This window comes from Phyllobates terribilis, unplaced genomic scaffold (genome assembly GCF_046119375.1).
Source record: "Phyllobates terribilis strain yellow unplaced genomic scaffold, ASM4611937v1 Scaffold_7__3_contigs__length_470593459, whole genome shotgun sequence".
Taxonomy (NCBI): Eukaryota; Metazoa; Chordata; class Amphibia; order Anura; family Dendrobatidae; genus Phyllobates; species Phyllobates terribilis.
Window position 1 is genome coordinate 317,187,831 of NW_027362767.1, and position 15,985 is coordinate 317,203,815.

General features: G+C 45.0%; 1 protein-coding gene across 3 annotated transcripts in view; it reads left to right on the forward strand.

Annotated features, from left to right (window-relative positions):
- The window catches only part of VBP1 (VHL binding protein 1), a 42,378-nt gene that overhangs the window by 24,424 nt on the left and 1,969 nt on the right, over nucleotides 1–15,985 (forward strand). Inside the window, exons 1-4 of one of the 3 annotated variants that reach the window (XM_073641104.1) lie at nucleotides 5,485–5,581; nucleotides 7,910–8,034; nucleotides 8,121–8,187; nucleotides 11,718–11,816. In XM_073641104.1, the coding sequence (XP_073497205.1) occupies nucleotides 7,928–8,034; nucleotides 8,121–8,187; nucleotides 11,718–11,816 (273 nt within the window). In that variant the 5' untranslated portion in view covers nucleotides 5,485–5,581; nucleotides 7,910–7,927. Of the gene's footprint in view, nucleotides 1–5,484; nucleotides 5,582–5,774; nucleotides 5,931–7,909; nucleotides 8,035–8,120; nucleotides 8,188–11,717; nucleotides 11,817–15,985 lie in introns of those variants that run through there. The other 2 variants (XM_073641103.1, XM_073641105.1) reach the window with 2 other exon arrangements.

Genomic DNA, 15,985 nt, shown 5'->3' on the forward strand with positions numbered 1-15,985 from the left:
CCTAATACAGACCTCAACAAGTGCAGCCCCAGATCAAACAACGTCCCCCAAAAATACAGATCACCAGCCCAGCTCCCTAATACAAACCTCTACAAGTACAGCCCCAGATCAGCTGACCTCCCCCAAAAATACAGATCCCCAGACCAGCCCCCTAATACAGATCCTCCCACAAATACAGACCCCCCAGACCAGCCTCCTAATACAGGTGCCCCCACAAATACAGACCCCCCCAGACCAGCACCCTAATACAGATACCCAGACCAGCCCCCTAATACAGACCTCAACAAGTACAGCCACAGATCTGCCGACCTCCCCCCAAAAATAGACCCCCAGACCAGCCCCCTAATACAGATCATCCCACAAATACAGACCCACCAGACCAGCCCCCTAATACAGATCCCCTCACAAATACAGCCCCCTAATACAGATCGGCCCACAAATACAGACCCCCAGACCAGCCCCCTTATACAGACCCCCCCACAAATACAGACCTCCAGACCAGCTCCCTAGTACAGACCCCCAGACCAGCTTCCTAGTACAGACCCCCAGACCAGCCCCCTAATACAGATCCCCAGACCAGTCCCCTATTACAGATTCCCAGACCAGCCCCCTAATACAAACCTCAACAAGCACAGCCCCGGATCAGCTGACCTCCCCCAAAAACACAGATCCCCAGACCAGCCCCCTAATACAGATCCTCCCACAAATACAGACCCTCCAGACCAGCCCCCTAATACAGATCCCCAGACCCGCTCCCTAATACAGACCCCCCAGACCAGCCCCCTAATAGAGACTCCCAGACCAGCTCCCTAGTACAGACCCCCAGACCAGCTTCCTAGTACAGACCCCCAGACCAGCCCCCTAATACAGATCCCCAGACCAGTCCCCTATTACAGATTCCCAGACCAGCCCCCTAATACAAACCTCAACAAGCACAGCCCCAGATCAGCTGACCTCCCCCAAAAACACAGATTCCCAGACCAGCCCCCTAATACAGATCCTCCCACAAATACAGACCCTCCAGACCAGCCCCCTAATACAGATCCCCAGACCCGCTCCCTAATACAGACCCCCCAGACCAGCCCCCTAATACAGGTCCCCCCACAAATACAGACCCCCCCAGACCAGCACCCTAATACAGATACCCAGACCAGCCCCCTAATACAGACCTCAACAAGTACAGCCACAGATCAGCCGACCTCCCCCCAAAAATAAATCCCCAGACCAGCCCCCTAATACAGCGGTCATGGTCCACATCGGCGCCAATGACAAAGTGAGTGGTAGATGGAGGGTCCTTAAAAATGATTTCAGGGACCTAGGTAGGAAGCTTAGGGCAAGGACCTCCAAGGTAGTTTTCTCAGAAATACTACCAATCCCGCGAGCCACACAGGAGCGCCAACGGGAAGATAGGGAGGTGAATAAGTGGCTAAAGAGTTGGTGCAAGGCAGAAGGGTTTGGGTTCATGGAGAACTGGGCCGACTTCGCGGTCGGCTACAGGCTCTACCGTAGGGACGGGCTGCACCTCAATGGGGAGGGTGCAGCGGTGCTGGGGAAGAAGATGGCTAATAGGTTGGAGGAGTTTTTAAACTAGAGACGGGGGGGGGGGGAAACCAAGGAAATAGGTGGGATGTGAGGCAAGCAAGGGGGAAGGGGAGAAGTGAATATAATGAGGGTGGAGAGGGGGGTGGGGATAGTACAGTTAGATCGTTAGAGAAGAATAGGATGCTAAATAACCCCAAAGTTTTATCTTGCATGCTGACCAAAGCAAGAAGCCTGACCAATAAGGCGGATGAGCTGCGGGCGCTTATATCGGAGGAGAGGTATGACATCGTAGGTATAACAGAGACTTGGCTAGACGATAGCTACGACTGGGCGGTAAATTTATTAGATTATAGTTTATTTAGAAGGGACCGGAAACAGGGGAAAGGCGGAGGAGTCTGCTTATATGTAAAGTCATGTCTAAAACCCAGACTAAGGGAAGATATAGGAGAGGGAGAAGAGGGGGTCGAGTCCATGTGGGTAGAGATAGAGGGAACTAAAAATAATAATAAAATATTACTGGGGGTCTGCTATAAGCCACCAAATATAACAGAGGAGAATGAGAATCTGCTATTAGGACAAATAGACAAAGTAGCAAAACATAATGAAGTGATTGTAATGGGGGATTTCAACTACCCGGATTTTGACTGGGAAACAGAAACCTGTAGATCTCAGAAAGGAAAAAGGTTCTTGACAAATATTAAGGATAATTATCTCTCCCAACTAGTGCAGGAACCAACGAGAGGGAAGGCCGTGTTGGACTTAATATTGACTAATAGGCCTGATAGAATAACTGAGGTACAGATAGGGGGGCACCTAGGTAATAGCGACCATAATATTATCGACTTCAAAATGCCCTTCAGTAGGGTTATCAATAAGGGAACAACAAAAACATTAAACTTTAGGAGGGCGAAGTTTGATCAGCTGAAAGAAAGCCTTCAACTTATTGACTGGGACAAAGTTCTTAATCAAAGGAATACGAATAGTAAATGGGAAACCTTCAAAAGAATTCTGAATACTCAGTGCGAGAGGTATATACCGTATGGGAATAAAAGGGCCCGAAATAAGAGGAAACCAATATGGTTGAACAAGAACGTAAAAGGGGCGTTAAATAGCGAAAAAGAGGCATTCAAGAGATTAAAACAGGAAAACAGCAAGGAGGCACTAATGTGTTACAAGGAAAAAACGAGAACCTGCAAAACACAAATAAAAATAGCGAAGGAGGAAACAGAGAGACGTATTGCTAGGGAAAGTAGATCAAATCCCAAACTGTTCTTTACGTATATAAATAGTAAAAGGATTAAATCGGGTAATATTGGACCGATAAAAAGGGAGGAAGGCAAAATCATAGAGAAAGATGAGGATAAAGCTAATCTATTAAATAATTTTTTTTCGACAACTTTCACAAAGGAAATCGAACTAACAGGAGAAATGAGAAGTGACAAACTTAATCCTCCACTAAGTATGACAAATCTAACCCAAGCTGGGGTACAGAAACGCCTCAGTAACATTAAAATAAACAAATCACCAGGACCTGATGGCATACACCCACGGGTACTAAGGGAACTAAGTAATGTGATAGACAGACCGTTATATCTTATATTTAAGGACTCTGTTGAGACTGGGTCTGTACCACTTGATTGGCGACAGGCGAATGTAGTGCCAATATTCAAAAAGGGAGCGAAAAGTGACGCCGGAAACTATCGGCCGGTGAGTCTGACGTCCGTTGTGGGCAAAATTTTTGAAAGCTTCATTAAAGAGGCAATTACGCAGCATCTTGATGCTAATAATCTTTTAATCCCGAACCAACATGGATTCATGAGGAATCGCTCCTGCCAAACAAACCTGATTGACTTCTACGAGGAGGTTAGCTCTCGAGTAGATCAGGGGGAACCAGTGGATGTCGTGTATCTCGACTTCTAAAAGCGTTCGATAGCGTGCCACATAATAGGTTGGTATACAAAATGAGAATGATGGGGCTGGGGAAAAATGTCTGCAAGTGGGTATTAAACTGGCTAAAGGATAGAAGGCAGAGGGTGGTTATAAATGGAATATACTCAGATTGGGTAAGCGTCACTAGTGGGGTACCACAGGGGTCTGTACTAGGCCCAATGTTATTTAATATCTTTATTAACGACATAGTCAACGGGATAAATAGTAAAATATCAATATTTGCAGATGACACAGTTATGTAAAACAATTAATACAAAAGAGGACAGTGCAGACCTACAGAGGGATTTGGATAAGCTGGGTAGGTGGAGCATTAAATGGCAAATGAGGTTTAACGAGGAGAAATGTAAGGTCATACATATGGGAAGGAAAAATGGAAGTCACCAGTACTCACTGAATGGGAAATCATTGGGGAATTCAGAGATGGAGAAGGACTTGGGCATCTTGATTGATAGCAAACTAAATTGGAGTGCCCAAAGTCAGGCCGCTGCTGTAAGGGCAAACAGGGTAATGGGATGTATCAGAAGAGGTATAGCTGCAAAGGATGAGAACATTGTTCTTCCACTGTACAAAGCACTGGTCAGACCACACTTGGAATACTGTGCTCAGTTATGGGCCCCAATATATAGAAAGGATATAAATGAGCTTGAAAAGGTACAAAGGAGGGCAACAAAATTAATAAAGGGAATGGAGGGACTGCAATACCCAGAGAGGTTGGCAAAACTAGGACTATTCAGCCTGGAAAAGAGAAGGTTGAGGGGGGATATAATAAATGTGTACAAATATGTTAGGGGACAGTATAGAGACCTTGCCCGGGATTTGTTCAAAAGGAGGGATATTACGGTAACAAGAGGGCACTCACTAAGACTGGAAGAGAAAAGGTTTCAGCACCAGCATAGGAAGGGGTTCTTTACGGTAAGAGCAGTGAGAATATGGAATTCACTGAGTGAGGAGACGGTAATGTCGGATTCACTACACCAGTTCAAGCGGGGACTGGATGCATTTCTAGATACCAGGCAGATTTCTGCATATACTTAAAAATAAAATAAAATACTAGGTTGATACAGGGATTTATTCTGACTGCTGGTTTCAGAGTCGGGAGGGAATTTTTCCTCAGGTGAAGATTGGCCAAATCATTTGGGGTTTTTGCCCTCCTCTGGATCAACTTTAGCAATTACAGAACTAACAGGTCGAACTTGATGGACGCAAGTCTTTATTCGGCTTTACAAACTATGTTACTATGTAGATCCCCCCCATAAATACAGCCCCCTAATACAGATCCCCCCACAAATACAGCCCCCTAATACAGATCGCTCCACAAATAGACCTCCAGACCAGCCCTTATACAGATCCCCCCACAAATACAGACCCCACGACCAGCCCCCTAATAGAGACCCCCAGACCAGCTCCCTAGTACAGACCCTCAGACCAACTCCCTGGTACAGACCCCCAGACCAGCTCCCTAGTACAGACCCCCAGACCAACTCCCTGGTACAGACCCCCAGACCAGCTCCCTAGTACAGACCCCCAGACCAGTCCCCTAATACAGATCCTCCCACAAATACAGACCCCCCCCCAGACCAGCCCCTAATACAGACCCCCAGACCAGTCCCCTAATACAGATCCTCCCACAAATACTGATCTCTAGACCAGATGACCCACAACACACAGACCCCTGATCCTCTTCCCCCAGAGACTATATACAGAGCAGAGGCCGCCCCCTCACAGACCCGGGCGGATCCCCTGAATGACTGCAGACACCTCCATTTCTAAGAGCTCCAGCTCTGACATCACATAACGAGGAGACAAACGTGTTCACTTTTGCTTCTTCTCTTAGCTTTGGCCTCACAGGGTCACCACGGACAGACTACACTACTGAGACCGGGCAGACTGCACTACTGACACCAGTCCAAGACCCACCTACACGCAGTTTCCGGCCTCTGCGGCGCCATCACGTGTCCCTCCGCGGCCCCGCCCACAGGGTGTGCCCTGGCTCAGTGAGTAGGCAGCATCCATCCAAGGCCGGGAAGTGGCGCAATTCTTGGCGGAGCCTACCACGGCGGATGGTGACTATGGCCTAACACGGCTGTTAGTAAGTCCCCGCAGCCTCCTGTACTCAGCACAGGCTGCCGTCCCCAGTGCCGGCCATGGGGGCTCCCGGCGCTCAGACTCCTGCACGGCACCTGCACTCCACCACTGCTATGGCGCCGCTACAGGACACCGCCCGGCAAGTCTGTTAGGTCCTATCACCATGGTGATCGGCTAAGGTTTTTCAGCCAATCAGCGCTGTTAGGGGCGTGGCTTAGAACTGCTCGTCTCGTAGTAATAAAGCTCGTTGACGCAAAGTACGCACAGCTTCAAAGATGGCGACGGCCAATGAAGGCGGTGGTGTGGCTGGTATAAAGAAGGGGCACCTGAGCATCCCCGAGGCCGTGTTTGTGGTAGGACGGGTGTCGGGCTCTGTGCGGAGGAGGAGGGGGCCGGAGGGATGCGGCTGTGCCCGTACATGGCGGGGTTCAGTCGCCTGCTCGCCCCCTGCTGCAGGGAGCTGCTCCGCCCTGTACGGGCACGTGTGGCCCCTGCTGTCTGCATACTGTGTGTAATAAAGGGGCCTGTGCCCACAGGTCCTCGCCGCTGCTGCGTAGAGCTGGTGTGAATTGATTCCTAGGTGCTGGCCCATCAGACATTGTCTGAGCCCTGAGAAAGCCTCTACCCCCAGCCCCTGTGGCTCTTCTGATTAGGCGGCCTGGTGGGTGGGATGCCGCCGTGTGGGTGGGACGTCACTGTCCCGGTGTGACTCATGATGTCATTCTAAGCCAGCTAATCAGAAGAGCCGCAAATGCCGTCAGGTATAGGGTGGTCTTCTGCTCCCATCCAGGGGCCCAGATCACTGATTCCCATTATCTCCTGTGTGATTGGGCGGCTCTGCTCCATTCACTTTTCTAGGAGTGGTGGACATGAGCCGCACATCATCCATGGTCAGATCCTGGCAATCATACATTTATCATCCTGGAATGATCTGTGAATTGTCGGGGTAAACGGGTGCAGTGGGGAGTCTTATGTCCTGTGTGGGGCCCTGGGCAGGTGGATGACTCCAGAGCTGGCATGGTGCAGCAGCTCCTTCTGCTGAGTGATCAAGACGATCACCTGACCAGCTAACCAATGCTGTTCACTTCAGACAGGTCACCCCCTAGTAGCAGGAGTTCTGCCATAATGGCTACAGAATGTGCAATGTCTTCACTTATGGGTTCAGTGGGCCCTTATCCTGATAGAGAGCTGTCTTAACCCCGTACCATGATGTTATTTTACATCATGGAGTAGGCACCGATGCTTTCTGTGTAATGCAGCCAGCACCTGCCCCAATCAGCAGCGATCAGAGCTAGGTGGGCTGCCATGGCAATTGGCAACCCGATGAAGTCCTTGTTTGCTGCCTTTTATATGATGCACAATACAAGTAATACAGTATATGGTAGAGTTGATGAAATGTCTGCACTATATACAATAACCAACACACGCCACAAAAAGTAGAATTTTGTCACTCCATGGACAGTATATATAACACATGTCACCTGCTATAGGCAATACTAGAGGGTATAATAGAGTCTGGACACTATGAAATTTCTTAAAATTACAATTTTTATTAGATCATATTAAAAGAGGGTGCTAATTTCCCCACAACAATAATTAAATAGTTTAAGTAGGAAATTTCAGCTATCCAGGAATAGATAGATAGATAGGACTCAATCCAAAGGTTGATATTAAGTCAGGGGTGAGGTTGGAATATTTATTCCCTCACATTTCAGCAATCTAATATGCTTACTAACCAAAGAGTATAAAGTGTCAGTTCCAATGGCATGGGCATACTGCCCTAAAGAATACACAAATATCAGAAGAAGTATATAGAATACAGATATAAGTATAGAATATCAAGGCCAGCAGGTTTGGCTTATAGCCCCAATACAGCTATACCCAAAGGGCATTCAAATATACACTCATGTTAGGGACCAGCCACTATCGCCCCAGTAGTCCTATTAAAATGTCCGTTACTTACAGCCAGAGGAGAAAGAAGTGACCCAATGATCCTGGTGCTGCACCCCGACGCCGCCGTTACGCCACGCTTCTTCCAGTCAGTCTAAAGAAATTACAGTGCAAAGTAACTATTAAAGGGGGTTTCCCATCTACATAGATGAATATTGTTGGACAGTTCTGTACTCCTGATCAGAATCCCTTCATCCGACATCCGTATACTTTCCAGGACAGATGGTTATTGTGTTCACCTAATGTGGAAAATGCCCTTTAAGAAAAAGCTGATCCTCTGCTGTATCATGTATGAGACATCATTTATTGATGGACATGGTTCAGTGCAGTGTTGGTCGCAGCAGTTTAGTAATGTTAATACTGTATATGTGTGTTCCTACAGGAAGATGTGGATTCCTTCATGAAGAAATCTGGAAATGAGACGGCTGATGTAGTCCTGAAGAGGCTAGATGAACAGTACCAGAAATATAAGTTTATGGAACTAAACCTTTGTCAGAAGAAGAGGAGGTAAGTGCTCATGTGATGCTCGTACATCTTGTGCTTACATTACTGGAACACAGAACACGACTTCTGAAATATTTTTTTTTCTCTAGGCTGAAAAACCAGATCCCAGAAATTAAACAGACATTAGAAATTTTAAAGCACATGCAGAAGAAAAAAGTAATGTATCATCACTCACTGTATGTGACTGTTAGTGTAGGGTTTCTGTGCGAGTTTGTACATTTCCATATTCACAAAGTTCAGTGGTTGTCATGAGCTGGTAACTCCTCTGAGTCGGGCATATATATGTTGCATGTGGGATTGTTTCTCTACTGCTCTGAAATAATTTAGGTAAGCTGTGCCAGTTGTATTAAAAAGCCGCTCAGGCTTTGCTTATTACATAAGAATAATAATTTTTTATTTTTATAGCACCAACGTATTCCGCTGCACTTTACAGGGGACTTGTTCAGACAAAAAAAACATTACAGAATAACACATAACTCGGATACCAAAAGGATTGAGGGCCCTACTGCTCGCAAGCTTCAATCTATGAATCTTGGCGATACTAGAGCAGTTGGAGGAATGTCATTAATAAGGTTCTCCTCTCCTGCCAACTCATCCTTTCTTGGGGACTGAGTGGCTTACAGCATTTATTAACTCCAACTTTTATTTTCTTTTCTTTTATGGTTCATTCACATGGGAAGATTTTTGTGTATGACGAGTTGATTAGCTATGTACAAGTGATTGCCACTCGTTTAAAGGGTTGTGCAAATTGTATGGGGTCAGATCAATCGATAAAGGGATTGTCTTGGCTTGGGACAAAAGTTTGCAGTCACTCAGTGACTGCAGACTGCCGATGCGTGTGGTGCACGCTGTCACAATTCTTCAGTATCCTTGTTGTCAGTGGGCCGTAACATGGCTGCATGTTGAAACCTGTAGTTTACACACACTACATAAAGACACATGCATGTTTTTCTCAATATCTGACATGAAATCAGAATAAAACTTTTCCCTTTTTAGGTCAGTTAGGATTACCATCATTTTCTATATTTGCCAAATGCCAGAATAATGAGAGAGAGAGAATGTTTTAAGGAATTTTTATTACTTACTGCAAAGTCAAAAGTTTACATACACTAAGATTACTATGCCTTTAAACCATTCTGGACTGCCCATATGATGATGTCATGTGTTTGGAAGCTTCTGGTAGTGTTTTTTTTTTTTTTTTTTTTTTTTTTTGCAACATCTGAGTTAGAGACACACCTGTGGATGTATTTTAATGCACAACTGAAACACACTGCTTCTCTGTGTAGCATCATGGGAAAGTCTAAAGAAATCAGCCGAGATATCAGGAAGAGAATTGTGGACTTGCAGAAGTCTGGCTCATCCTTGGGTACAACTTCAAGATGCCTGAAGGTGCCTCGTTCATCTGTGCAAACAATTATACGCAAGTGCAAACAAGATGGGAATGTCCAGCCATCATACTGCTCAGGAAGGAGACGGGTTCTGTGTCCTAGAGATGAACGTGATTTGGTCCCACATGTGCATATCAACCCAAGGACAAAAGCAAAAGACCTTGTGAAGATGATGGCGGAAGCTGGTAAAATTGTGTCAATATCCACAGTGAAACGAGTACTGTATCAACATGGGCTGAAAGACCACTCTGCCTGGAAGAAGCCATTACTCCAAAAGAAACATAAAAAGGCCAGATTAATGTTTGCAAATGCACACAGGAACACAGACCTTAATTTTTGGAGACATGTCCTGTGGTCTGATGAAACTAAAATTGAACTTTTTGGGCATAAAGACCATCGTTATGTTTGGAGGAAAAAGGGAGAAGCTTGGAAGCCTAAAAACATCATCCCAACTGTGAAACATGGGGGTGGCAGCATCATGTTTTGGGGTTGTTTTGCTGCAGGAAGGACTGGTGCACTTCCCAAAATAGATGGCATCATGAGAAAAGAAGATTGAGGCAATACTGAAGCAACATCTCAAGACATCAGCCAGAAAGTTAAAGCTTTGGCGGAAATGGGTCTTCCAAGTAGACAATAACCCGAAGCATACTGCCAAAATGGTAACAAAGTGGCTTAAGGATAACCAAGTCAATGTTTTGGAGTGGCCATCACAAAGCCCTGATCTCAATCCTATTGAAAATTTATGGACAAAGCTGAAAAGACTGCGAGCAAGGCGACCTACAAACCTGGATCAGTTACACCAGTTTTGTAAGGAGGAATGGGCCCAAATTCCGACCAACTATTGTGAGAAGCTTGTGGAAGGATATCCCAAACGTTTGACCCAAGTCATTCAGTTTAAGGGCAATGGTACCAAATACTAATGAAATGTATGTAAACTTTTGACTTTGCAGTAAGTAATAAAAATGCCTTAAAACATTCTCTCTCTCTCATTATTCTGGCATTTGGCAAATAAAAATTATGGTAATCCTAATCTGCCTAAAGCGGGAAAGGTTTATTCTGATTTCATGTCCGATATTGAGAAAAACATGCATATGTGTCTTTTTATATAGTGAATGTAAACTTCTGGTTTCAACTGTATGTGAATTAGATAGTTATGGTCATGTGTCGAGTGGTCTCAACCGGCTTCAGTTAACTCTTCTGTTTAGAGAAGCTCAATGCGTCTAGTCGGCACATGACTGCAGGTGTGCATATCACGTACAAGTGGTGAAGTGACTGGCCACTCACGCCGGGAATACTAAGAAATTGTGACTGCCTGCTTAGAGAGAGAGAGGTTGGGTCGAACCTGAACTTCCACGGGTCCGCTCATCCCTTCCTGCGTACCGTCACAACTTGGCAGTCAGTAGTCATCGTGACTGCAAACTTTTGTCCCAAGCCTGGAAAGCTATAACCATAGGATAAGGGGAAAAATGGAAGGTCAGCTCACCACATTAACTTGTTACTTGATGGCTTGAACTCGGGAGTGCTGTTCGTCCGGAGACGTCCTAGTCTGGGATGCGTTTATTCATTTAAGGCTTTCTGCTGAAACGCGTTGGTGTTTTTAATCCTTTCCTGATGGAATAATAAAGATTTGCTATTTTTAAAGAATTTTCTTCGCTGGAGGACATTTTTCTGTTTTTTGCTTCATTAAAGCCTGGACAGCCCCTTCAAAATATCCACACAGCATCCATATTGTTAGCAGCGGAACCGTTTACACAGGGCAATGTGCTCATTCAGATGACCAGGTGTTGTGTTTTTTTTTTTTTGTTGTTTTTTTTTTTAATTGAAATTTTTCCAATTTTTGCATGTGCCCATTTTTACCACAGCTGTTGTAATAGTTTTTCTCATAAAAATAATACAATTAAATTAAAAAAATAAATTGCTGTGATACGGCTGGCATCAGATTGCAATTTTTTTTTTTGTGTAATGGTGTGCAAAAAAAAGTGAATAACAATAACCGATATCCGTGGAAAACGCCGAACCCTGGCGAGTGAATGGGACCAAAGGCTGCGTTCACACCTTGTCCGTAGAACCGTAGCATTTTTGAGCAAAAAAAACTACAAACATGTGACTGTTTAAGTTTCAATCTACTGGTCTAGCAGATATGCCGTCTGCTCGATTGTCAGCTGATTGATCATTGGCTGGTGTGAATGAGCTTTTAGCCTTAGGCTTCTTTATAATTGGTCCCAGAGTTTTTTCCAGAGGAATAGCAGGATTGTGTATGTATTTATTTGCCTTGTAATTAATCCCTTTACTCCGCAGGGTACCACTGAACCAATGGAAACAAGGTTTTTGCTGGTGGATAATCTGTATTGTAAAGCATCAGTGCCACCCACAGACAAAGTCTGCTTGTGGCTTGGGGTAAGTGTAACTACTTAAATATATATATTAAAGCAAAGCGGAAGACTGTTATGTCAATGTAATTTAGTTTAACCCCTTAATGACCGGAGCATTTTCTGTTTTCATTTTTGTTTTGCTCCCCTTCTTCCCAGAGCCATAGCCTTTTTATTTTTCGGTCAATATTGCCATGTGAAGGCTTATTTTTTGCGGGACAAGTTGCACTTTTAATCGCCATCACTGGTTTTACCATATCGTGCACTGGAAAACAGGGAAAAAAAATGTACCAAGTGCGGGGAAATTGCGCAAAAAAAAAAAAAAAAAAAAAAAGCAATTCCACGTTTTTTTTTTTTTAACCACGTTCACGGAGTGCTAAAACTGACCTGCCATTAATATTATTATTCTCCAAGTCATTACGAGCTTGTAGACACCAAACATGTATAGGTTCTTTTTTTATTCGGCTGGTTAAAAAAAAAAAAAAATCAAAAGTTTGCTGCAAAAAAAGCGCCATTTTCTGAGACCCGTAGCGTCTCCATTTTTCAGGATCTGGGGCCGGGTGAGGGATTATTTTTTGCGCATCGAGATGTTTTTATTGATACTATTTTGGGGTAGATCCTATGTTTTGATTGCTTATTGCATTTTATTACAATGTTACGACAACCAAAAAAACTTAATTCTGGCGTTCAGAATTGTTTTTTCGTTACACCGTTTACCGATCGAATTAATTATTTTTTTTATATTGATCAGGCGATTCTGAACGCGGCGATACTGAATGTGTATGTGGGGCTTTTTTTAAATTATTTTATTTTGAATGGGGCGAAAGGGGGGATGATTTAAACGTGTGTGTGTTTTTGTTTTTTTTTTTTTTTTTTTTTTTTTTTATATTTTTAAAAACACACATACATATATATATATATATAATTTTACTTTCTGCTTGCTTCAATAGTCTCCTTAGGAGACTAGAAGCAGCAGTTGTCTGATTGCTTCGACTGAATACAGACTGTGAGCTGATCACCTGTATGCAGCAGAAATGCTCATGTGCTGTGCGCGCCCACCACTAGGTGGCGCTCATAGCAATCGAGACATGACAACCACAGGGGTCTGCTGCAGACCCTGGGTTGTCATGCCAACCTATTGGTGACCCGCGATTATGTGACGGGGTCACTGATGGGCGGGGCTAATGCCGTACTTCCGGTGCGGCTATGTTAAATGCCACTGTCTGAGATTGATAGCGGCATTTAACTGGTTAACAGCAGCGGGTGGATCGCGACTCCACCTGCGGCTGTTGCGGGCACAAGTCAGCTGTAAGAATCAGTTGACATGTGCCCGGTTCAGTGCGGACTCGGCGTCGGAGCCCCCGCTGTACCGGGTGTTACCACATGGTGCGTACTGTTATGTACCACATCGTAAAGGGGTTAATGACTAGCTGTTACTGTTTACTTAATGGGAATCAGACACCAGGTCTCTGCCATTTTGTCTGAGTGTCAGAAACCTCAATTACAGTGATGTATCACTTACTGAGCTGCTTGCTGTTATTTTAATAAAATAGTGATTTTATCTGCTGCAGTTCTCTGAATGCTGAGCTCTGTATAACCCTGTCCACCAGGGCTGTGGAGTCGGAGTCTGTATAAAATGGACCGACTCCGACTCCTAAAATGTATAATAAATTGGGTACAATAGATCAATGCAGTTTGTGGGGAATATTTTTTCATAGGAATTTGGGAAAGTTATGAAATGTCCTATAAATGGCTGCTCTATTCCTGATCTAAGGCTACATTCACACACAGCGTTTTTGCTGCGTTTTTTGAGGATACGTTTTTCAGCTGCAAAAGCAGATCAGCTTTTTAAAAAACCGCATCACCTGAAAGGTTTCTGAGCTCATAGATAATGTTTTCAATAGCAAAAGCAGATTAGAAAAATGCCTCACAAACTGACATGCTCATTCTTTGTGAGGATCTGTTTTTGAGCCCAAAAACGGATCCTCACAAAACGATGTGTCTGAATGTCATATCTTGAAACCCATTGACTTTGCTGGGATGCCCAGAGTCGCTGCATTTTACTGCAAAAAACGGATCCGCAAAAACGCTGTGTGAACCATGGCCGTAGCAAGCGAGGGGCAGGGGGGGCAGCTGCCCCCCCCCCCCCCCCCTAGTTGCATGCCCCTGCTTCTATCAAAACTCACTTGTATGCTGCAGTGCTCCTGTCCTGCACTGGCTCCAGACTGCAAGGGACAATCTCCCCTCCTCTGTCCTGTATTCTGCCGTCTTCACCAGAGAGAGGAGGGGGAGGGGTGCCTGTCCTGCACAGGATCCGATTCCTGGGCCCCGAGCTGGAGAAAGTAAAAGTACTACTGCTCATCTCTGTCACAGGAAGGTAACTAATGCTAATATTGTAGGTGATTATTATGTGCTCTCTGTACAATGTGTGAACTATATGTGTAATGTACTATTTGCTGTCTGTAGCTGTCATCTGTCTATCGCACTATCCCTCCATCTATCCCTCTCATAAAAAATGATTAAATGTCTGATGTTCACATTGTACTACAATAAATTTTTCACTTAAATATAAGCAATATATGTGGGAGTCGGAGTCGTGGAGTCGGTGTAAGGGAAATTGAGGAGTCGGAGTCGCAGGTTTGGCTTACCGACTCCACAGCCCTGCTGCCCACACCGCTGATTGGCAGCTGTCTGCCTATGCACAGTGTAATTAGTGATGGGGCGGGGTTATACAGAGCTCATGAATATAGAGGACTACATGTCAGCAGGTTTACTAGCCCTCTAGTGGTGCTCTCCTGCTGATTAAAGAAGTTGTACTGTACTTTTTTTAAATTGCCCAATGTATTCAGCATGTGGGCATAAGTATATTTGTAAATGCCTTGTGTTGCTGATAATGCCTGTGAGTAGCGCTATCGGTGGCCGCTCACAGGCATCACGTGACCCCGCGCTGGCGTCACGCCAGCGCTGGGGTCCCTGCGGTGGCTGCTGGGTTGTGGGCGGGGCTATTCCCCTACGTTACACCCTGCATCCACCGTGCACTTTCCCAATGAATGGGGAGAGGAAGAGCGCACGGTGGATGCTGGGTGTAACGTAGGGGAATAGCCCCGCCCACAACCCAGCAGCCACTGGTGGAACGTGGAAGAGGGACCCCCGGCTGCAGTCGCAACTTGTCGTGATGTCGGCTCCGGCTGCAGCCGGGGGTCACGTGATGGCGCAGCACAAGGTATTTACAGAGATACTTATGCCCACATGCTGAATACATTGGGCAACTTAAAAAAAAAACAAAAAACAGAAAACCTCTTTAAAAGGGGTTTTTATCAAAACTACATCAAGCAGCCCAATAAGTGACGCATACTGCTCTCACATTACGTGGCAAAAGTCTGATGAGATTCCCCTTAAACGAAACCTGTAACTACTTTCATGCTGCTCTATCCAAAGGCAGCATGAATCAGAATCTGTCTCTGCGATTGCACCCAGGTGTGTTGTACAGTGAAACGCTGCCGTCTTTCAGAGAAAATTTACTTTGAAAGACAGTTGGGGACTGTAGGGAGAAACTGGACTAGACTGTTGTGGCCCCCGGCCGACTTCTCCCCACCCAACTCCAGTTAAGTGACAGATCTCTCCACTGTGTGCACATAGGAGGAGATCTGTTAATCATCTGCAGTCTAAGCTATATATTGTGTGTATTTATATACATTATATGTATCTTTATTTTCTTTCTCTGAGACGCCATGGAAAGGTTCTATTTCTATGCAGTGTCTCATTTTACAGGTTTTGCAGATAGAACTTAGAACATGATTTTGGTTTCATTTTTGAGCATTTATAAGAGGAACTCAAATTGCTGCCTTGTTTCCTGTGGTTACATTTCTCTAATCTCCTAATCTGTGAATGTTTTGGTCTTCAGAAGGACAAATGATAGTCATCTAGACATAGTGTTGGGTAAAAGTTATCTCGACCTTAAGATTAATGACTTGTTAGGATTGGGGCCATCAATGTGAGAGCGGTAGAGGTCTTTAACCTCAGTGCCCCGCCAGTAAGAAGAAGGAAGGGGCCATGGGACTCTCCTCTGCAATATCCAATGCAGGTCACTCCTGTTCACTTGCTTTAGCCAAGTACTTTCTGCATACATGGATGGCCCATGTCAGTACTTCTGTAAAGGACCCAGAAATATTAATTTTAATGTACATCTTGTAAAGT